This window comes from Haemorhous mexicanus, chromosome 2 (genome assembly GCF_027477595.1).
Source record: "Haemorhous mexicanus isolate bHaeMex1 chromosome 2, bHaeMex1.pri, whole genome shotgun sequence".
Classification (NCBI taxonomy): domain Eukaryota; kingdom Metazoa; phylum Chordata; class Aves; order Passeriformes; family Fringillidae; genus Haemorhous; species Haemorhous mexicanus.
Window position 1 is genome coordinate 20,172,697 of NC_082342.1, and position 18,563 is coordinate 20,191,259.

The following is an 18,563-nucleotide window of genomic DNA, read 5'->3' on the forward strand; positions in this document are numbered from 1 at the left end:
TGAGAGGCTTCAAACAATACAATGCTGGTAAATAGGTGAGCATCTTGTTGCACACTTTCTCCTCATCATCTACCTGCTGTAGCTCTGCAGAGGCCTCTTGAGCACAGGGAACAGCTAGATCTGCCCAAGTCAGGGGCTCTGCTGTTAGTGTGTCTCTTCTAGTGTGAGTGTGAATTCCTCAGTGTATTTTTGTGTGGGCACAGAAGGGGATAGGTGATAGGACAGCAGTTTGTTCCTCAGAGTGAGGCAGTCAGCATCTTGAGCAAATCATAGAGTGTTTTGATTCACACTGCTTAGAAATGATGTACCACTTAAAGAGGCCTCTGAGTGGCATAAATTCAGCTGTGAGGTGAGGGAGACATGCTTTGAAGATGCTGTTAAAATGAATCTAGCTGTTCCAAAACCAAGGGAAGAAACCAATTTGTTTTCGTCTTCATCTTGATGAAGTTCAGTTTAATCTTCATATATATGAGCTCCTGAGCCCCATAATTTTGTCTAAGACTGTTTTGTGCTTCATAAAAGACTGTGCACTGAAACCGTTGCTGCTGATTGATGACTGGTATTTGTCAACACCTCCAGTCATGGACAAACAAGCCACAGCTACCTAAAGCTACTCCTTGAGAGCTTCCTTCTCACTGGCATAAACATGTTTTTAGAGAATTTTTCTTGAATGCTCCTTGTTTATGTAGCAATATTATCTAATTTATGCTATAATTTTTATGTAAGGAGGAAATGTGTGGTGGGTTTTGGTTTGTTGGGATTTTGTTGTGGGGGTTTTGTTTTTTTTTTTTTTTCTTGTAATTTTATTCTGGTGCAGCCGGGTGTAACAGCTAAAACAGTATTCATATCTAATACACATGGTTAGTAATACTCTGAGTGGTCCAGGAATTTGTCAGCTAAACTCTGAAGAGATAAGACAATGAACTGACTTGAGAAATATGATTGAACCTCTAGCTGACCTCACAACAAACCATTTGACTGTGACAGGAGATACCCTAAAGACAGACTTTTATGAAGTGCAAGAGACTTTTTCAGGCAGCTCTTGCTGTGCCTGCAGCTACTGATAAACACTTCTTGTCTGCTTAAATGTGTTGATTATCTTTTGCAGAGGAAAATGCCTGAGGCGTGGTGGTGGTGTCTGGTATACATGGGTTTTCCAGAACAGACAAGATGTAGATACTTTATAGGAAGTGGAAACTACTCCTGCAAATATAGAAATGGTCATGTATTCTTTTGTACCTAGATGAGATGGTCAGGACATATTTTGTATCCAGCTTAGAAAATTTGAGACTGTAGCTCAAAAGAAAACTGTCAAGCATTTGGATATCCAGGCGATGATTTTGTGCAAGTCTCATCTCAGCAAGACCTGTGCTGTGCTCTCCTGTTCACTGGAGGTAACTTCTGAGAGGGAGCCAGATATGCAGGAAGAGCCTGTCCTTAGCTGCTACTCCACAGCCTGAAGGAAGTGGAGATTTTTCTCTGAGGAACAAATTGGTTGAGACTTGTTGATCAAACAATTTCTGCTAGAAACATTCCACAATTTCTGTTGTCTTTCACCTTATTTTAGGCAGCCAACATTTCAGTCCAAATGGTATCTGCAGAAGACAAGTTGGTAAAGAGGATTCTGGCAAGGAAAAAGCATGACAAATTGAAGAAAAAAGATAAGTTGCTATGGAATTTTAAAAACAAAATAATTGTCTTTACCCTCATTCTATTCATTTTAGGAGTTGTAACCTGGACATTACTGTGGCTCTTCATTGGTGAGTTGCTGAAAGTTCATGCAACTCTACATATCATTATCGCCAATAGTACTTTCAGATGATTTTAGGATTTCAGTTGTCCTGAAGGCTGTTTCTAAAGTAAACATGGAAATTTTAAAATGGGGTCTGAAAAACTTTTGTCTTTGCTAAGACTTAACAAGTAATAAGAAAAGCAGGCTTCAGGGAGCATGACTTTATTTCAGGGGTATGAAAAACATTTTAATGTGCAAGCTGATTTGCATAGACTTGACAGGTTTTTATGAGCTTGGTTCCTCAGAAATTTTGCCTTCCCTTGTGTTTCTTGGCCTTCTGAAGTTCAGATAAGTACATTCTTTTTCAGAATGGATTTAAGGAAGTAAAAGGGGAGTAAAATAAATATGTGTGTAACTAAGCATTAAAAGCTATGTTTTCCTCTTTAGGCCTCTGATGCTAATACTGCCTAAGAAACCTTAGGAATGCTCCAGAATCTGGATGTTGATACTGCCTTCAGTTACGCTGGCTTTGTTTGTATGGTGGTATCTCATCTTGTGTGTAGGTAACAGGAGCTCAATTAACCATAATTTGGTACACATCTAGAACAGTTTGGCTATAAAAGTGTAGTGTTCTTTGGGTAGTTGTCTAAAACTACAAAGTTGATTAGGCCAAATAGATTAATTTGGATTAGAATTTAATAAAAAACCTTCATTGTTATAAAAAAGAAAGGCTAACTGTCTTCTTTGTTTCTTGCAGTTCAGGTAGAAAACAAAGATGTACTGTATTTTGTTGGACTGTTTCGTGTTGCCAACATAGAGTTTCTTCCAGAATATAGGCAGAAAGAATCAAAGGAATTCCTCTCTATGGCACAGACTGTGCAGCATGTGGTAAGATGGGTGGGCTGCTTGGTTAGCAAAAAAAAGATCAGAGCTGTGGACAAGTGATGTTTAGAGGCCATTGAGGCTGCTGTGGTGTTCTTCTACCCCTTCTCCCTCAGAGGATTATGTGCAAGCGGTGGCTGTCTGGAGGTATGAAGGAACTGACTGCTTTCAGCTTGTTAATCACAAACAGTTTTGAATGGATCTGGTTTTTACATTTGACTTAAAATTTTACATACTTCCACCCATAAATTATGATCTGGGACTAAAATTCTACTAAAAGTCCTTAAACTCAATTGCTATCAAACAGACAAAAATCTTGAAATCTTTTACACTGGTATCTTCTGCCTTAAAGCATCTTTAATTACCTTAAGGATCACAAACATATTTCAGAAGGAAATTTACATTTCCTGCTGATACTAGGTATTCTAAAGACCATTATACTTCCCAAATACCTTACATCAGTCAAAACAAAAATAGAACTCTGGATCAATTGCTGCTCTACAATGGGGGGGGAGGGGGGGGAGCACAGGGAGTCTTGGTTAAAAGGGAATTTGATTTTAAAGACATTTGGTGTAGGGAGCAAAAATACATTTTTGCCAGGAACTGCAGTGCTGTCCACATAAGGATTCAAGCGACTGTATGAAAACTGCTAAACAAAAACAAACAAACAAAAAGTTAGATGCAACCAAGAAATTTTTCAGTAATTACTAAGTTTTTGTCACCTTATAATGTGTACTAATGTTCCTGTTTTCCAGCTCTTTCTAAGTCCTGCTTATTAATTGTTGAAGTCCTTTCAGATAACCAGTGCAGGGTATCACCTTTTCCTGCTCTCCATGGAACAGCTCTAATGTCCTGTATTTCCTGTGTCTTGCTCTTGTCCTGCCCATGTCATACATAGTGGAGAGAGGCAACTGGGAGAAGGTGTTGAGCTGCCAGTGTCACCACCTCCTACTTGAACATTACTTGGAATTTATTTTTTATCTGTGAACTTTGCCTGAACTCATCAATGGATTTTGCATTGCTGAAACTGGCAACCTTAACTGTTGAGTAAAATTGTTAGTAGGGAAGTGGGGGACTTGGGATTTTGTTTGTTCTCCTCAAAACCCTTTTGTTACTGGCTCAGAGACCCCAAGTGGTGGTAAAAAAACCTCTCAAGATAGGTTCTTTCCATTTGATAGTAACAGTAATACATAAAATCTCTTGTACCTTAATCTAGAGCAAGATTGAGCTCTACCCACCTTATTTAGGCCCTTAAAATTATTGTTTAAACTTCCTCTTTCAAATGATTAAAGTAGGGGTTAATATGAATGTGATTTTTACAGTTGTCCTGGTTTAGGGCAAATTTGGGAGAGAATCCCCAAAGGGGGGCCCCTCCCCCCAACCAGTCTGGGAAGAATTCCTAGGAGAGAGGTGGAAAGAACCTGTTTATTTAACAGGCACAGCACCCCCCAGCACACAAAATGAACAATACCAGGTGACACCACTCGTTCACCAGTCTGAAAAAGATGACAAATTCAGAAAGTCTCTTTTGGGGGTGGTCGCTCTGTTATGAGTCCCTCCGGCGCTGGGGCAGCTGCTGCAGGCCACAGGGTGCAAACTCTCGGTGTTTCCCAGGTCCCAGTCCGAAGCAGGTTCCAGTAGTTCCAAACAGGAAAGGAGAAACAGTCCAGGAAGGAATTTGGACTGTTTAGCTAAATAAACTAATGAGAAGAGGGAAAAAAGCAAGAGCAAGCAGAAGCAAAGCAGAAGCAGAGCAGAAGCAAGAGCAAAAGCAAAAAGCAGGGCAAAAAGCAAAAAACAGCACTATGTACTCTACTATCTGTATGTCCCGCCGGCCGTGGGGGAGTGGCTGATAAGAGGCCAAAACAAAACTTTCCCTCTTCAGAGCCAGTCTTGAAGGCACAGAACATAATATCCAGCATAAATAACACATACGAATGGGGATACAAGCATCCTAACATCACCCTAGGACAACAGTGTTTGCAATATTCTGTGTCATAGTCCTTTGCGCATTAGTTTTAATTGTAAAGTAGCAGAGTGAGGTCCGAACAGCTTGAGGTACATGCCACCTTGTGGCTTTGAACAGGATCGGGAGAGGAAGGTTATTGTCACACCAGTATTATCACAGCCCAGCAACAGGGAGAATCAGGAGCTTGCTTTTTCCAAAGGCAGTCCTTCAGCAGAGAACATGCAGAGATTTTGCTTCTCCACATTTTACACTGTGTGTATTGCAAAGAAATATATTAATAATAAGCTGTTGATGAAGAAAATAGACACAAAGGAATCAAAGTGCAAAAATTCCATGGACACATTAAGAAAATAATTCCTTAGCTGCGACAGGAATCAAGCACTGGGGTTTTCATCCAGGGAAGGTGTGGAGTCTCCATTCTTGAAGGTAAAACTGGCCCTGAGCCATGTGGTGTAGTTGACCCTGCTTTGAGCAGTGGGATTGGATTAGATGCTCTCCAGGTGCCCTTTCCTATCTCAGTCTTTCTATGATTCTGTGGGAAAAGGTCTGGTATGTGCTGTTCACTGCACCTTAGCAACAACACCAAAAAAAAAGTTGTGAGTGTGTGCACATTTTTTGAAGTTTGGCCTTAAGTTTCAGCATGAGGATAGGGATGCGCTCTGTGTTTGGGATTTTCTGGGTGAAGGATGTGCACTGTTGTCAAAATTCATTTATATGGAAAGAGCATTATCGTATATACCAGCTGGCCATGGGCCGAAGATTTGATGTTTCCTGGGAATACTGGATTTGTTACAGATGCATTGAAGAGCTGGTCTGTTCATCTCTTCTGCCTAGCTTGGCTGATATATGTCTGGAAGTGTGTGCATGTTGCATAATCTTTGTGGAAAATTGGTTGTTCCTAGAAAAGCCTAGGTATATAGTATCTCCAGGTGTGGCTGGTTTTCAGAATGCTTAATCTTTATACTTTGTCTTTCAGATGAACTTGGTTTACACAACTTCTTCTTTCTCCAAATTTTACAAGCAGTCCACTGTCTCAGAAGTCAGGTAAAACTGTGGTTAAAGTAATTGCTTTTCTGCTGGGCAGTAGATAATGTAATAAGTCCACAAAACAAGCTTATTTTTAATAGTTATAGTTCAATGTCTTTGCTATGTACTTGAACTGATACTAAAATAGGTTTATAACCTATGCCAATTCACTTAACAAAAGTAAGGGCAAACTAAAGTCATATAAACAGTTCCTTGTCTGGCAGAAATACAATGCAAGATGAACAGAAATAATGTCAATAAAGAGGTTTGGTGATCCTTTGGCTCATGTAGAAGTTTAACCACTTAAACATGCTGTTGGAGCTCAACTCTGTGTTATTGATTAAATCACACATATTTGATGAGTACTGCTACTGAAATAAAAGCATTTTCTACTTCAGAAGTAGGAAATCTATGCAATAAAGTATTCTTACTCTAATATTAATGTTTGCAGCTAATGTTAGAAGTTTGGTTATTTCAATCCTCTAGAACCAAATACAGTTTTGGTTCAGAAACTAGAGGTTTTTAGGCTGTGTTTAGTTTAAAGGTCTTTCGCCCCACTAACGAGGTAGAGATTAGTGTGATCATACATGGCCTCTAATGTGTTGCCTAAATAGTCTAGGAATCACTTCCTACATACTGCAACACACAGTGCAGGGTGAGATACATAGCACTGCAGAGCTCTGCATTTCTGGAGATTATAATTCTACTGTTTCTGTTCTACTACTTCTGTTTTGATCTTTAGGAAATAGTCCAGCTCTAATTCATGTGTAGACAATGTGATTTCCACAGATCTCCATAGTTAGGAGCCCTCAGGAAATCAGCCTACTGAATACTCCCAAATGGATGTGAAGAGCGTGTTTTGGGATTTGTCTTGTTTGTTTCTTTAAGGGGAAAATACACATGCACTGGGTTAAAGTAATTATAAAATATGGAAATGAGCCATGCACTTCTGAATTTATGCTTCAGAAGCTTGGGCTAAGAGTCCAGTCTTCAGAGGACTTCCAACAGGGTGATAACCTGAGCTCTTTATTTCAGTAACAACAACAATGGAGGCCTTCTTATTCACTTCTGGATCGTATTTGTGGTACCACAGGCGAAGGGGCAAGTGCTGAGTGAGGATTGTGTGGCTGCCATTTTAAAGGATTCCATTCAGACAAGTATCATTAACCGGACTTCAGTGGGAAGTCTTCAGGGCCTTGCAGTCGACATGGATTCCATTGTCCTAAGCGGTTAGTACTAGAACATATCCTTGAGGAAATACTTCATTAAGCAAATATTTTTACTTTGGAGTAGAAAATTCTATAAATAAACTAAAGTCTTGATCCTACATCTCTAGCTTCTATTACTAAAATTGTAATAGAGGAAAAACACTAAGAAAAATAAAAATGAGATTTGAGGTCAAATCAAGGTACAAATTGTCCTTGCAAGCAGTGATTGCAAAACATCCTATATTGGGAGTGGTTATGTTCATAGTCAGAAGGTAAAATGGGTACCTTTGTAGGCAGATTTGGGTTAGTCTGTGATTTTAAAAGCATAAAAACATGAAGGGTTAAGGTGGATCACTTCACTGAAAATGAGACTCTTATCACTCCTCTTGTTCCATTCCTGTCTGGGGGACAAACTCACAACCTGTGATTCAAGCATATTTAATGTATGAAGCTACAAAATGTTTAATGATTTTCCATTCTAAGGCCATCAGCCCGAAAATGATGTCCAGGGTACCTCTGTCTCAGTCCTTCAACTGACTTTGCTTAATTGCCGTGCAGTCTCTTCTTGCCTCACCTCCAAAGCTGCTTGCAGAATTTTCAGAAATAAAGGGGTGTCGCTCGTGCGCCGGGGTCAGGGCAGGAATAGACGAGAGGCAGGATCGTAGCAAAGGTGAAGAAGCGCTTTATTCAAACGAACCACGCGGTTTTTATAGAGAGATACAATAGATTCTACTCTATTGGCTAACAAATACAAACATCTTTCTCACGCACTGTCCTTGAGAGGAACAGAAAAACAAGGTGGAAAAACAAGGTAGAAAAACAGCACCTGCAAGTTGTTTATGGTCAACAGGTTATCACATCTTTCCAACTCCCTAAAATTTCTCACAAGCTGCTGTGAGAAATGCTTGCCGTTCCTCTCTCCCTGTCCCATGGCATCCACAAAGGGGACTAGGGCAACCCCCCTCAATGAGAAAAGTGTTTTGTCCTGTGTGTTCAGTGTTAGGACTGAGGTGTGATTTAATTAAACCCTGAATTCTGGATTTCAGGCAAACAAGAGAACTCACACAACTTCTTTTCTATGCAGCAGGTCTTCGGTCAGATTATTGGTCAACAACGGGAACAGGTAATTCACCCTTTTGGCAGCTTCCAGCAGAGGACAGGTGGAGAACAAAGCTTTTAGTTCATGACTTGGACTTAGAGACTGTTATATGTTAATTTAAGAGGGCTAAATTCAGCCTTGGCATTTAAGTCCTGACTTTCTAAAAGGATGACCAAGAATCTTGCATGTAAGAAATACAGAAACTATCTACCTTTAATCTGCCTAGTAAATTTTTAGATGTAGCTGGCGACATAGTAGGAAGCTAACTAAATCAGATGTTTGCTATTCATTGTGTTGACCAGCAGATTAACCTTTTCTTAACTGGACAGTAATGAATTCAATATGCTGGAAAAGAGCATGTGTTGTCCATGCTTTTGTCCATTCTTTATCCACCTTACCTCCCTTTTCTCCAAGGTTAATGGTGAGTTATTCTTTTGAATGAATTCCCTAACAGTAATTACTTTAGGCAGTTGAGTTTTGCCAGGGTTGTGGGAGACACTATTTGTACACCTGCTTGGTTTCATTTTGTAAACCTTCCAGAAGGGTTATTTTCCAGTGTGCAAAGCACTGACTATGCAGGTCAAAAGTACAGTACATCTTCCTTCAATAGTGCATGGAGTAGGTACCTAGAAAAAAGGTGCTACTAGGCTGAGCAATAGTACTCCACCTCTGATGGAGACATCTACTAAGACTCTGTTGGGCCAACAGTTATCAATCAGCTGGGGATGTGTTAGCCTTCCTTGCTACTTGACACAGCATGACTCTTTATCTTGAGAAGTCTCACCGTTTTGGTTTTTCAAGGGCCTTATAGCTTTCTATGTTTGTGATTTTCTTTCCTGAGACATTTTATTGCACTTCTGTTACCTTGTAAAGGTTTTAGCTTGCTTTTTTTTTTTTTGGAATCCAGCAACTGCTTTTGCCATGCAGCCAAGTCAAGCTCTGCTAGTTCTGACGTCCACAGGCGGACTTCAGGTCACAGAGCATGGTCCAATGTTATGTTGCTAATAGCCCATCATTTCTCAAAACTCAAGTCAAGTTTGCTATAGCATTCATTTGTTAAAAGCCTCCCAACTTAAACTGCAAAGCATAACAATATTGGCTTCTATCCCATCTCATTAATGTGCATTTATTTCTATAAAGAATTTTACGTATTGGTGTTTACTTGCATAGCGATTTCATTTTCCATTTCCATGTTCCAGGGTGGAGAAGTTAGCACAGTTGGAACTTGGTTCCAATTTATTCCAGAATGCAGCCCCTAAAACCCCTAAAAAAGAAGAAATTAAGAAGAGCACAACATAAATATTGTTGCTAGGGCTTTTTAGGACTTACATGGTGTCTTTTACACAATGGGAGAAGGATGACCTGCCATATTCTAGACATCTTTTAGAGACTTTGTATAGGCACCTACAGGTGTCAGCTGGTATCTGTAGGAAGTGTGGAGTGTGTATATAATGAAGCTCCTGGGGATAAACAGCATGGATGGCCACAGTACTTGAGAATCTTATACTGGTGCAATTTTATTTGCTGGGGTTCTTTGGCTGTGTCTGTTTAGGACTATGGAATATGATGCAGAGGTAAAAGTGAACATGCAGCCACACAAAATGAAGAACATTGGCAGGCTGTATTTTGAGAGCAATGGAGTTAACTTTGGGTATGGAGATGAACCCAGTGATTGGTTCAGGCACAGGATGGAGAGCAGATTTATTGAAGAGTGGTGCTGGAGAAGGGACTTGTGGACATCCAGCTGATGTGAGGTTCTTTCATTGCCATAGTATCTGATTGTGCTGGGTTTGCTTGGGTAAAGACTTTATCCAGCTTTGGTTTCAAGCTAGCATGCTTGAACTACTTGTAGTTCTAGAGTCAGCTCTGAATTTCTTGATTGTGCCTCATAACAACAGTGAGCTCACCCCATAGTTAATTACTTAGTAGAAGTAATGGTAGTTACATATAATTTTAGAGATTATGATCAAAGTTGGCTCTGCTAAGGCTGACTAGGTAAGCACAAATAACTATTATAAAAATAATGTTGTTGTGAAGAGGTAAGAACAAGGAAGAAGGAAGAACAATTACTTAAACAAAGCTTTTTTTTTTAATAGTTTTAACTGTAATTCATTTAAATGGATTGTGACCCTTACAGATTGTTCATAAAGATTCATAGCATTAGTTTCATGTTACATTTATTCACAGTTTCAAGACTGTAATTTAGAAGTGGAAGTTGGACAAAGCCTGCCACTTCCTATCTTGATTAGCTAGGTGAACATTTAATTTGAGTCAACAATTGGTAGTAAACTTTCACAGTGCTCTTAATTGGTGTTCTATGATGGTAACTATTACTTATGTTTGTAGTAGGCAGAAATTAAGGCAAATATTCACTTTTGATCTTATTCTATGTAATTTGCATTTTTCTTCCTTCTCACCTTTTAAAGAGGTATGTTAAGAGTTTTAGACATGACCAAACAAAAATTCTCTAAGCTTTTTGCTGACTGCTAGCTGCAATATTAAATTGAAATAAAGACCTCAACATATTTTATTTGGAAATTGCAGTTGGTTCAGCTTAATTGGAAAATTGGAGGCAAGTAGGGTAATATTCTTCTCAAATATCCTTGTCTAAATTATGACACAAATTTTTACCCCTTTTTAAATTAATATTGTGTAGGGTAGGTTGCATAATTTTTTTTTTCATTTTCCATTTCTAATGGTGATTTCTAGCACTGCAAAAATTTTTAAGACTGGGCAGAACAAAGTCCTGGTCTGAATTCATTTTCATCCTGCTTTGAGCAGAATGTTGAGCAAGAAAACTCCTAGCATCCCTTCCAAACTGAAGGACTTGGTGAATCTGAATTTGTTGCTAGCACTTCTAGCTCATGTCATGAAAAAACATTGAGAACCTTGATATTTGATCAATAAAAAAGCTGGGGGCATACAGATATGCAGCTGCATTTTTCCTTTGATTTTGTTTTATGTATTTTAAATATCCTTATGTCCATAGGGGCAAGCAGTACATTTATGCTTTGAAAGTAGATGAGTATGTCCCAGTGAAGAATTAAGTATCCTCTAGAGACTCCCTAGCGCTTTAACTGAAAATTGTACAAGATGGCACTGCTTTAGTGCAAATACCCTGCAAAAAATACCCTGGCAACAGCACTGTTGGACATGTACTTGTTATAAATAGACTGTTCTTGGATCACAGAGTTGGATCTAAGATGAATACAGTGAGTGACACAGACAGCCAGAAAGGGAGGCATCACAAGGTCAAAGGGGAATGGCTTTAGCCTGAGAAAGAGTAAGTTTGGGTTTAGAGTAGAAAAAATTTCTTTACTGTAAGGGTTGTTGCCCAGAAAAGCTGTAGATGCCCTTTGGAAGTGTCTGAGGCTGGGTTGGATGGGGGTCTGGGCAACCTGGTGGAGTGGAAGGTATCCCCATCATGGCAGAGAATTTGGAACTAGATGATCTCTTACAACCCAAAACCACTCTGTAATTCTGCTATTACTTTGTTTTCCAAGTTAGATATGCCTTCATACTTTGCTTTAGTTTAACACAAGTTTTAGGGTTTTTTGTTTTAATGCCGTGTGTGTTTAATGTTTTGGAGTGATTGCATCCAGTGTTGAAAATGTGACATTTTCACAGGAACAAATTGCATGTATGATCTCTATGCTGACCAACTACATGAGCGTTTTCCTCTGGATACTCAAGCTACCTCAGAGGGAGCAATCTGCTATTTTAAGCTTATTGCCTCTGTGGGCCACCTTGTCCGCCTTTCCATAGTATCCCTTCAGATTGAAGCAGATAACTGCATCACTGACTCCCTCACCATTTATGACTCTCTGATGCCAATCAAAGATAAGATACTCTACCGGTGAGTATAAATTTCTGTTAAGAACTAATTGACAACGTTTGGGGTTTTTCTGAAGACCTATCATCGTAATTTTTGGTTAGTTTGGTTTTGTTAAAATTGCTCTGATCTGACTTGAAGCTGTGATGGGTTGAGGGATGTGGACAAAAACTTTTTTTCTTCTCTCTCTTTAATGATCCATTATGCTTGTTTAGGGACTTTTTCTTTAAAATCCCTGATAATTAATTCTACAGGACTCTGTAAATCAAGAGGAAACAACACCACCTCCATGAACTAGACAAATGAGGAGCATTTTCACCTCTGAAACCCTTTTCTCTGGCATTTCAGTCTGTATATAATCTCAAAACCAGAGCATTGGCTTTTGAGTCTTTTTTGAGAGCTGTCCTGTACTAATCTATATCTCCAATTGACGTGTTCCAATTGATGGTGTTCACTTACATGTTAGTTTGTGTAGAGGACTGAAAATGTCTGCTAGGTAATGCATATGGAAAGTAATTTTTTTTTAAAATGTGACTACTTGATTTGCTTAGGTTCTCAATTTCTGACTTGAAGAATAACTTTAACTTTCTTGTCTTTCCCTCTCCCCAACAAGAAGATAAAACTCTTGGTCTTATAAAATAAGATTTTTCTTTCTTCCAGCTTTTTGTTAATTTTTCCTTCATTCGTTTTTACTGGGAGTGAAGGCTGGAAGTCATTATCTCATAAAGTGAAATATTCCATATTAATTTTCATGCCATTTCCTTCATTTTTGTAAGAATTTCCAGTATTGAGTTTTTAACTGCCCTTGTAACAGGTCCATTTTTGCTCAAGAGCATGGAGATTTGACTGGACTTTGAAGTAGGTAAGATCTGAACCAGTGAAAAAATTATGCATAGAATGAGAGTAATGTGTTAAGCTTTTTGCTTTTAAAGTGATTGCTTATGTATTTGCTCTTATTTCTTCCCCCTCAGAGCCTGTGAACCAGCTGATTCATTGGTGTCACTTGTGTCCACAAATAATCTCATGTTGGTAATATTTAAGGCAGCACAAGTAAAGGAGCAAAAGGAATTCCAGGGCTATTTTGAGGTCATTACACAAGAAAGTAGGTTTGTTCTGTGTTTGGAAGTGTGTTTATTATATTGTTTCTTCTAATATCCTGAAGTTTCTGTCATGACTATGGAAAAATGATTCCTGTATCTGAGTTTCTTCTTTTTACAGGTGCCTGTCTCCCCTTCATCTCCTCTGCATTACTCCTATTAATTAATGTAATCTGATCAGACTAGTTGTGAAGTATGGAGACAAGAAGCTGAAAGCAGCCCTGAATTCAGTTGGCGAGGACTGCAGTATGCCAGTAGATGGGGCTGTTATTTCAGGTGTAGCAGTGGTCTCCCTTCTGCCTTGGGACTCCAGCATCAAGTTAGAAGTGGAAGGATGACAGCATTAAAAACTGCTTTCAGAAAATAAAATTTCAGTTGCTTTGAATTTGCTATCAGTCCCTGGCTTCTCAGGAACACAAAAGAGTCTGTAATGTTTGTGCATCAAGCTCATGACTTTATTGCTTTAATCTTTAAGAAATGTTGAGATCATAATCACAAATAGTGCAAGGAATATCATGCTAGTGGCACAAGAAAGATATCACACAACTCAGTGCAAGAAATTCAAGCTGCTCAAAAAGATGCTGCATACTTTTCGTGTTGACTGTAATTAAGCATTAATATACAATCATAAAAACATGTGATAAATTCTCCATAATAATTAATTACAAGTTCTATTCTGCATGGGCTGTGGGTTGGTTGGTTGGTTTTCTTTAAGTTCAAGTTGAAGTTTTCTTTGTTCCTCTGTGTGTGCAAGTTTGTCTTTAATGAATTCTGTAAATCCATTGAGCTGTCATCCAAGAAAGTTTTGGTTTCCAGGAGGCTGATTCATTTAGTATGTTGTCTATTTCCCTTCTAACTGGCTGCTTTCTAAGACTAGAGGTCACTGTGTGTATTTCTGCAGTGTGAATGTATTGATATTCTTGTTTGCAAAACTGTCTTCAGTGAAATAACATAGATAAACTTTTCAGTGTGTTCTGGTCCTGCAGAGACCAGCACTCATCCCTGGATCTTTACATCCTTTGTCTTCTGTGTGCATTATTAGGAAGGGTCTCTTTTTACAATTTGAATCCAGCTAAATATAATTCCTGACCTGCCCAGCTTTGCAATGACAGACTTCTGATAAATTTGGATGCTTTAGCCCACTGAATAGCTTTACAGAAAGTATATCAAGGTTTGCCAAATTTTGCCTCTTTTTCTTTTTTTTTCTCCTAGGGTGTGGAAAAGCAATAGTGACAAAAGAGGAAACTGGCTATGAAGGAAGAATCACAAGTCCATATTATCCAAGCTATTATCCTCCAAAATGCCTGTGTGTGTGGAACTTCCAGGTGGTGTTATTCTTTCTCTCTTAGGCATTTCCGTGTGTTTTGGTTACATAGAGCTTAAGGAAAGCAGAGGTGATTGAATTGGCAGTAACCTGCATCCTCACAGATGTAGTAGTTTATAGAAACGGCATTGCTGATTAGCTGGCTGTGCTCAGGTGTTTTATATCAGTTTTTTCTCTTTCTGTGCACTTGTTTTTAAGGAAGAGAACATTGTACCTAAGCTGTCCTATTACAAAGGTGAAGAGTTAAGAATTTTGATATAAACCTGCAGAATTACTTCATGGCAGGCAATGTAAGACTTGACTGTTTTTATCTCCTCTCTTGCCACCCCCAGAAATCTGAATGAAAAGTATGTACAAAACCCCTAACCTAGTTATTACTGCCACTTCTCTGGTATCTTTTCACATGCCTAATACATTTATTTGTCTTCAGAACAGTCTGTCCTATCAGCACAATCCTGTGCTGTTTGTTTAATTTGGTAACCTTTTACTGCATCTTTTCCTGTACTCTCCTAAAATCAAATTGCTGAAAGTTGATGTTTTAAAGTACTTCTGTTTTCTCTAACATGAGTGTTTCCTTATTAGTGCTGCTGAAATAAGGTCTCCCTCCGACTTAGGCTTTGGCCTTCAGTGTTTTCCTCTCTATGGAATGTAGCAATGGATATTATAAGATCCACTTTTTACCCATCTTTCTGCTTATGGTACTCATGACTTCTTAATCTAGTGAATCTGACCACAATGAATAACAGCAATATAAATGAAGTCCAGATAGCCATAACCTATAGCCTCTTCCTCTTCTAAAATGATAAGGTGATTTTCGGGGGACTAAATTTACAGTCTTCAGTTCACCATAGATTTCTGATAGAAAGGTTTATTGCTCAAACCAGTTTCATTTTCAATGTTGTATTTTCATGCAGTATTGAAATTTTGCTCATTTCCCAAGTTATATTTTCTGTAAGAGAGAAGGAGAAAAATTTTAATTTCTGGATTTTTTGCCCTGAATCAGTCCTTGTTTTTAAATGAACACTGTTTTGCTGTGCAAAAAAGATTCTGTTCCTTTTACGAAAGGAATTTCCAATTAAGTATGAACACTTGTGATTTTGCTGGGTTTAGAAATGTTTTGTAAAATACTAAAGAATACATGGCTGAGCAGGTGCTAGCAGAAGACTATAATAATGTGGTAGAAGTAACTCCTAGCATTACAAATGTGTCACAAGTATTCCAGGCAGTATCTTAACTCTACAATTCCTCTGAGGCTGTATGTCCCTACACAAGTACATTTGGATGTGTTCAAGCGCTTTGATCTTGATACAAAAGCTGCTTTCTATGGCCTGTGGCTCTCTAAAGATGAAAAGACTAATGGCTAGAAGGGGAGAAAGGCTGCAGCTGTGGTGGGCCTGTGCCAACCCTAGACTCAGGACTGAAGAGCTGACAAGTGTGTAAAGTGCTGGCTGTTGAGCTAGTGAAGCCAGCACAACTCCCAGGGCATGGCAATGCCAAGGTCCATAATTCTTAAATAAAATAAAATATGTTTATAGACTTTTGTGTTCTATGCCCACAAAAGGAAAAGGAAGACTGCTTGCACTATCTTTCTTGCTCACAACAGACTCCACAGAAGAGCCTTGGTATAGCTCTGAAGTTCCATAATTATACCATTAGTGAGAAGAATATTAAAGGCTGTGAACGAGGATGGTGGAAAATTAATGAACACATGTAAGTACTCTGCATGTATTGTTAATGTAATGGTACCAAGATAAACCATCCCATGACTACTGCAGCTCACTCAGAAAGCTTCCACAAGGATAGAAGTAATTCACTGGGGTGTCCTACCATTCTTTCATTTTAGCTGATGATGTAACAATCCTTATAAAATATGTGTGTGTGTGTGTGTGTGTATATATATATACACACATATATATATATATACATATACATATATTAATTCTACTGAAAAGTGCCAGAAAGATGAAGACAAGAAAAGAATCTTTGGTACTCTGGAGAGAGAGAAATGGAAAGAGTTGGATGAAGATTGATGTCCTGTGAACTCTAAAATAAATCTGTGTTTTCTGGGGCCATTAATCAAGGTCTGTTTAAAGCCCTTTTAAGGGTAACTTAATTATATGACTGCTCAAGAGGACAGAGAATCTAATTAACTACATGATGAATGCCATTGCAATGAGATGATTGGGAATAGAACTGTAACTGCTTCCTCATTCCAGTCACTGACTCTTGAAAGAGAAACTACACAAAGTGGCTTTCAAGGAACCACTGTGTTTTTGAAGTATTTTTTATTAAAATATTGCGGCTCTTTTAATTAAGATACAACTGCTTTCCCAGCATATTGTCCATCCATGCTTTCCTCAGTTTTGAAGTTATTTTTGGAATACTGGATGATAAGGCAAGGCTAGATTTAAAACATCCCCATTATTTTTTCTTAAACTTCATTCAAATGGGAACCTCAGTAAGAAAACTTGAGTTTCTGAACTCACTACTGGAACTAAGTAAATTAGGCCCTTAAGAGTACAACTGAAAGACTTACAGAGAGAAGAAAAAGCTTCATCTGTTCTTGAATAGCATGCTGTATTTATAGAGCGAAAATTCAGTTTGAATCTCCTACATCTGTGCCTTGATGGGAATTGGTTGCTGGACTAGATGAGTGCATAAAAACACCAGTCAAAACACACCACACGTAGTGTGTTTCTGTGATTTTTGGTGGTCTTTTTACAAAAGAAATTGAAAGATTTTTGATATTTGGGATGGTTGAGATAAAAAACAAAGGCAAAATCTGGAGAAAAAAATTATACTAGGATCATACTGAGGAATTCTCTGACAGAGAATCCTGAAAGAATATGAGCAGCTTTTTGACGAACCTGCCAATTATGCATTCCACAGAATTAAATGTCCATGGTATGATTCTTAGAAGTGCACTCAGGGTTACTTTTGAAGTACTGAACAAGAACACATTCTCCTGCTTTCTGTTGCAAGTTGCTGGCTTTAGTAGTAGACCAAGACAAGCTTTCCTTTGAAAGGCTGTGTTTTTCATTGAAAATAAGGCTTTTGAACTTTTGATTTTCTGTTCTATATTGACATTTGAAGGGGAAAAAATATGACTTCAAGCATGAAACATGGTGATGTTTTATTTTCTTTTTTTGTTTTTCAAATTTTAATTGTTAATGAAATGTGATGGGGGGGGTGCAGGCAGGGGACCCCCATTTTTCAGCCTCATGCAGTTGCAGCCTATGGGATATTTATTCTGTTATCTTAGATAAAAATGGTTAAGAACCTTTGGGATACTGATATTAGTAAACACTGTGATCAAGCAGGTGGTGGAGATAAGGTTCCATCAGACCTCTAGGGACAGCTTTTTCTAACCAAAGACACTGAACAAAACCATGCAGTTCTTCCTTGACTTTCTTCCAGTGGGCATACAGTGGGCATGACTGCCTTGTCAAAGAAGTAACAGCTGATGAACTTCTTATTGAAAATTCTCAGAGGCAGGAATACCAGTGAGTGTCTTATGAGGAGACCACTAGAGGTTTACGCAAACACAGAGGTGCTTTATTTGTCTTAAAACTGTTAGCGCAATATGCCCTTGTTTCTGCTACATCATGCATGTATCCGCTCGTCCCCTGAAAAACCATCCCACTCACTTCTCCAACATATTGGACAGGATCCCCTTAATCAGTTTCTCTCTGGAGCAACGGCACAGAGTTACAAATGGTGCTTTGCAACATCCATTTGCCCTGGACTTGGATATATGACGAGTAAAACGCCAGCAAAAGGCTCCTGTGGGCTTTCTTTTACCAATCCCATGAGCATATGGCCTTTCTCACTGTGTAAATGCACCTGTTTCAGCTTTTCCACACAGATGGGCAGTAATTTCCTCTGCTTTTGGTGAGATGAATTTGTTTTATTTGTCTGAGAAAGGCTCAGTGCAGACTTCAACTTTTATTTGTTTGTTTGTGGCTTTTTGTTTGTTTGAGGTTTTTTTATGTTGCTAGGATTTGTTGGAAGGAAGACTGTGTCAGTCATTGGCAGAAGACGACATGTAGAAAATATCTGTGAGCTACTTGTAGGCAATCAGATTGACTTAGGTTGGGAGCTGTTTAGGTTGGACCGGCTGTTTTAGGTTGGGAGCATTGGTGATGAACACTGGTGACAATTAGACTTCCTGTTGTAGGAAGTCTGCACTCAACACTGATAGATTTGGTGGGTGGGTGTACTGGTTTGGAGGCAAACCAGCAGGAGGAATTAACTCCACACAAATATTTTGCAAGAGCTTCCAGGTCAGAGCTACAATTTAATAGGAAAATTGCAATAAAGGCAACAGTAGAGAAACACTGGCTAAAACAGAGAAAGTCAGAATATGACCTGACACCCTTTTGGTCAGGGTGGCA

General features: G+C 38.7%; 1 protein-coding gene across 1 annotated transcript in view; it reads left to right on the forward strand.

The window, feature by feature from the left end:
- The first annotated feature begins 1,577 nt into the window (after positions 1-1,577).
- TMPRSS7 (transmembrane serine protease 7) overlaps positions 1,578-18,563 on the forward strand; it is a 28,393-nt gene continuing 11,407 nt past the window's right edge. The window contains exons 1-9 of the mRNA XM_059837812.1: positions 1,578-1,760; positions 2,490-2,620; positions 5,560-5,627; positions 6,645-6,838; positions 7,902-7,940; positions 11,544-11,772; positions 12,720-12,850; positions 14,058-14,170; positions 15,773-15,879. Coding sequence (XP_059693795.1) covers positions 1,589-1,760; positions 2,490-2,620; positions 5,560-5,627; positions 6,645-6,838; positions 7,902-7,940; positions 11,544-11,772; positions 12,720-12,850; positions 14,058-14,170; positions 15,773-15,879 — 1,184 coding nt within the window. The 5' untranslated portion in view covers positions 1,578-1,588. The remainder of the gene's footprint in view (positions 1,761-2,489; positions 2,621-5,559; positions 5,628-6,644; positions 6,839-7,901; positions 7,941-11,543; positions 11,773-12,719; positions 12,851-14,057; positions 14,171-15,772; positions 15,880-18,563) is intronic.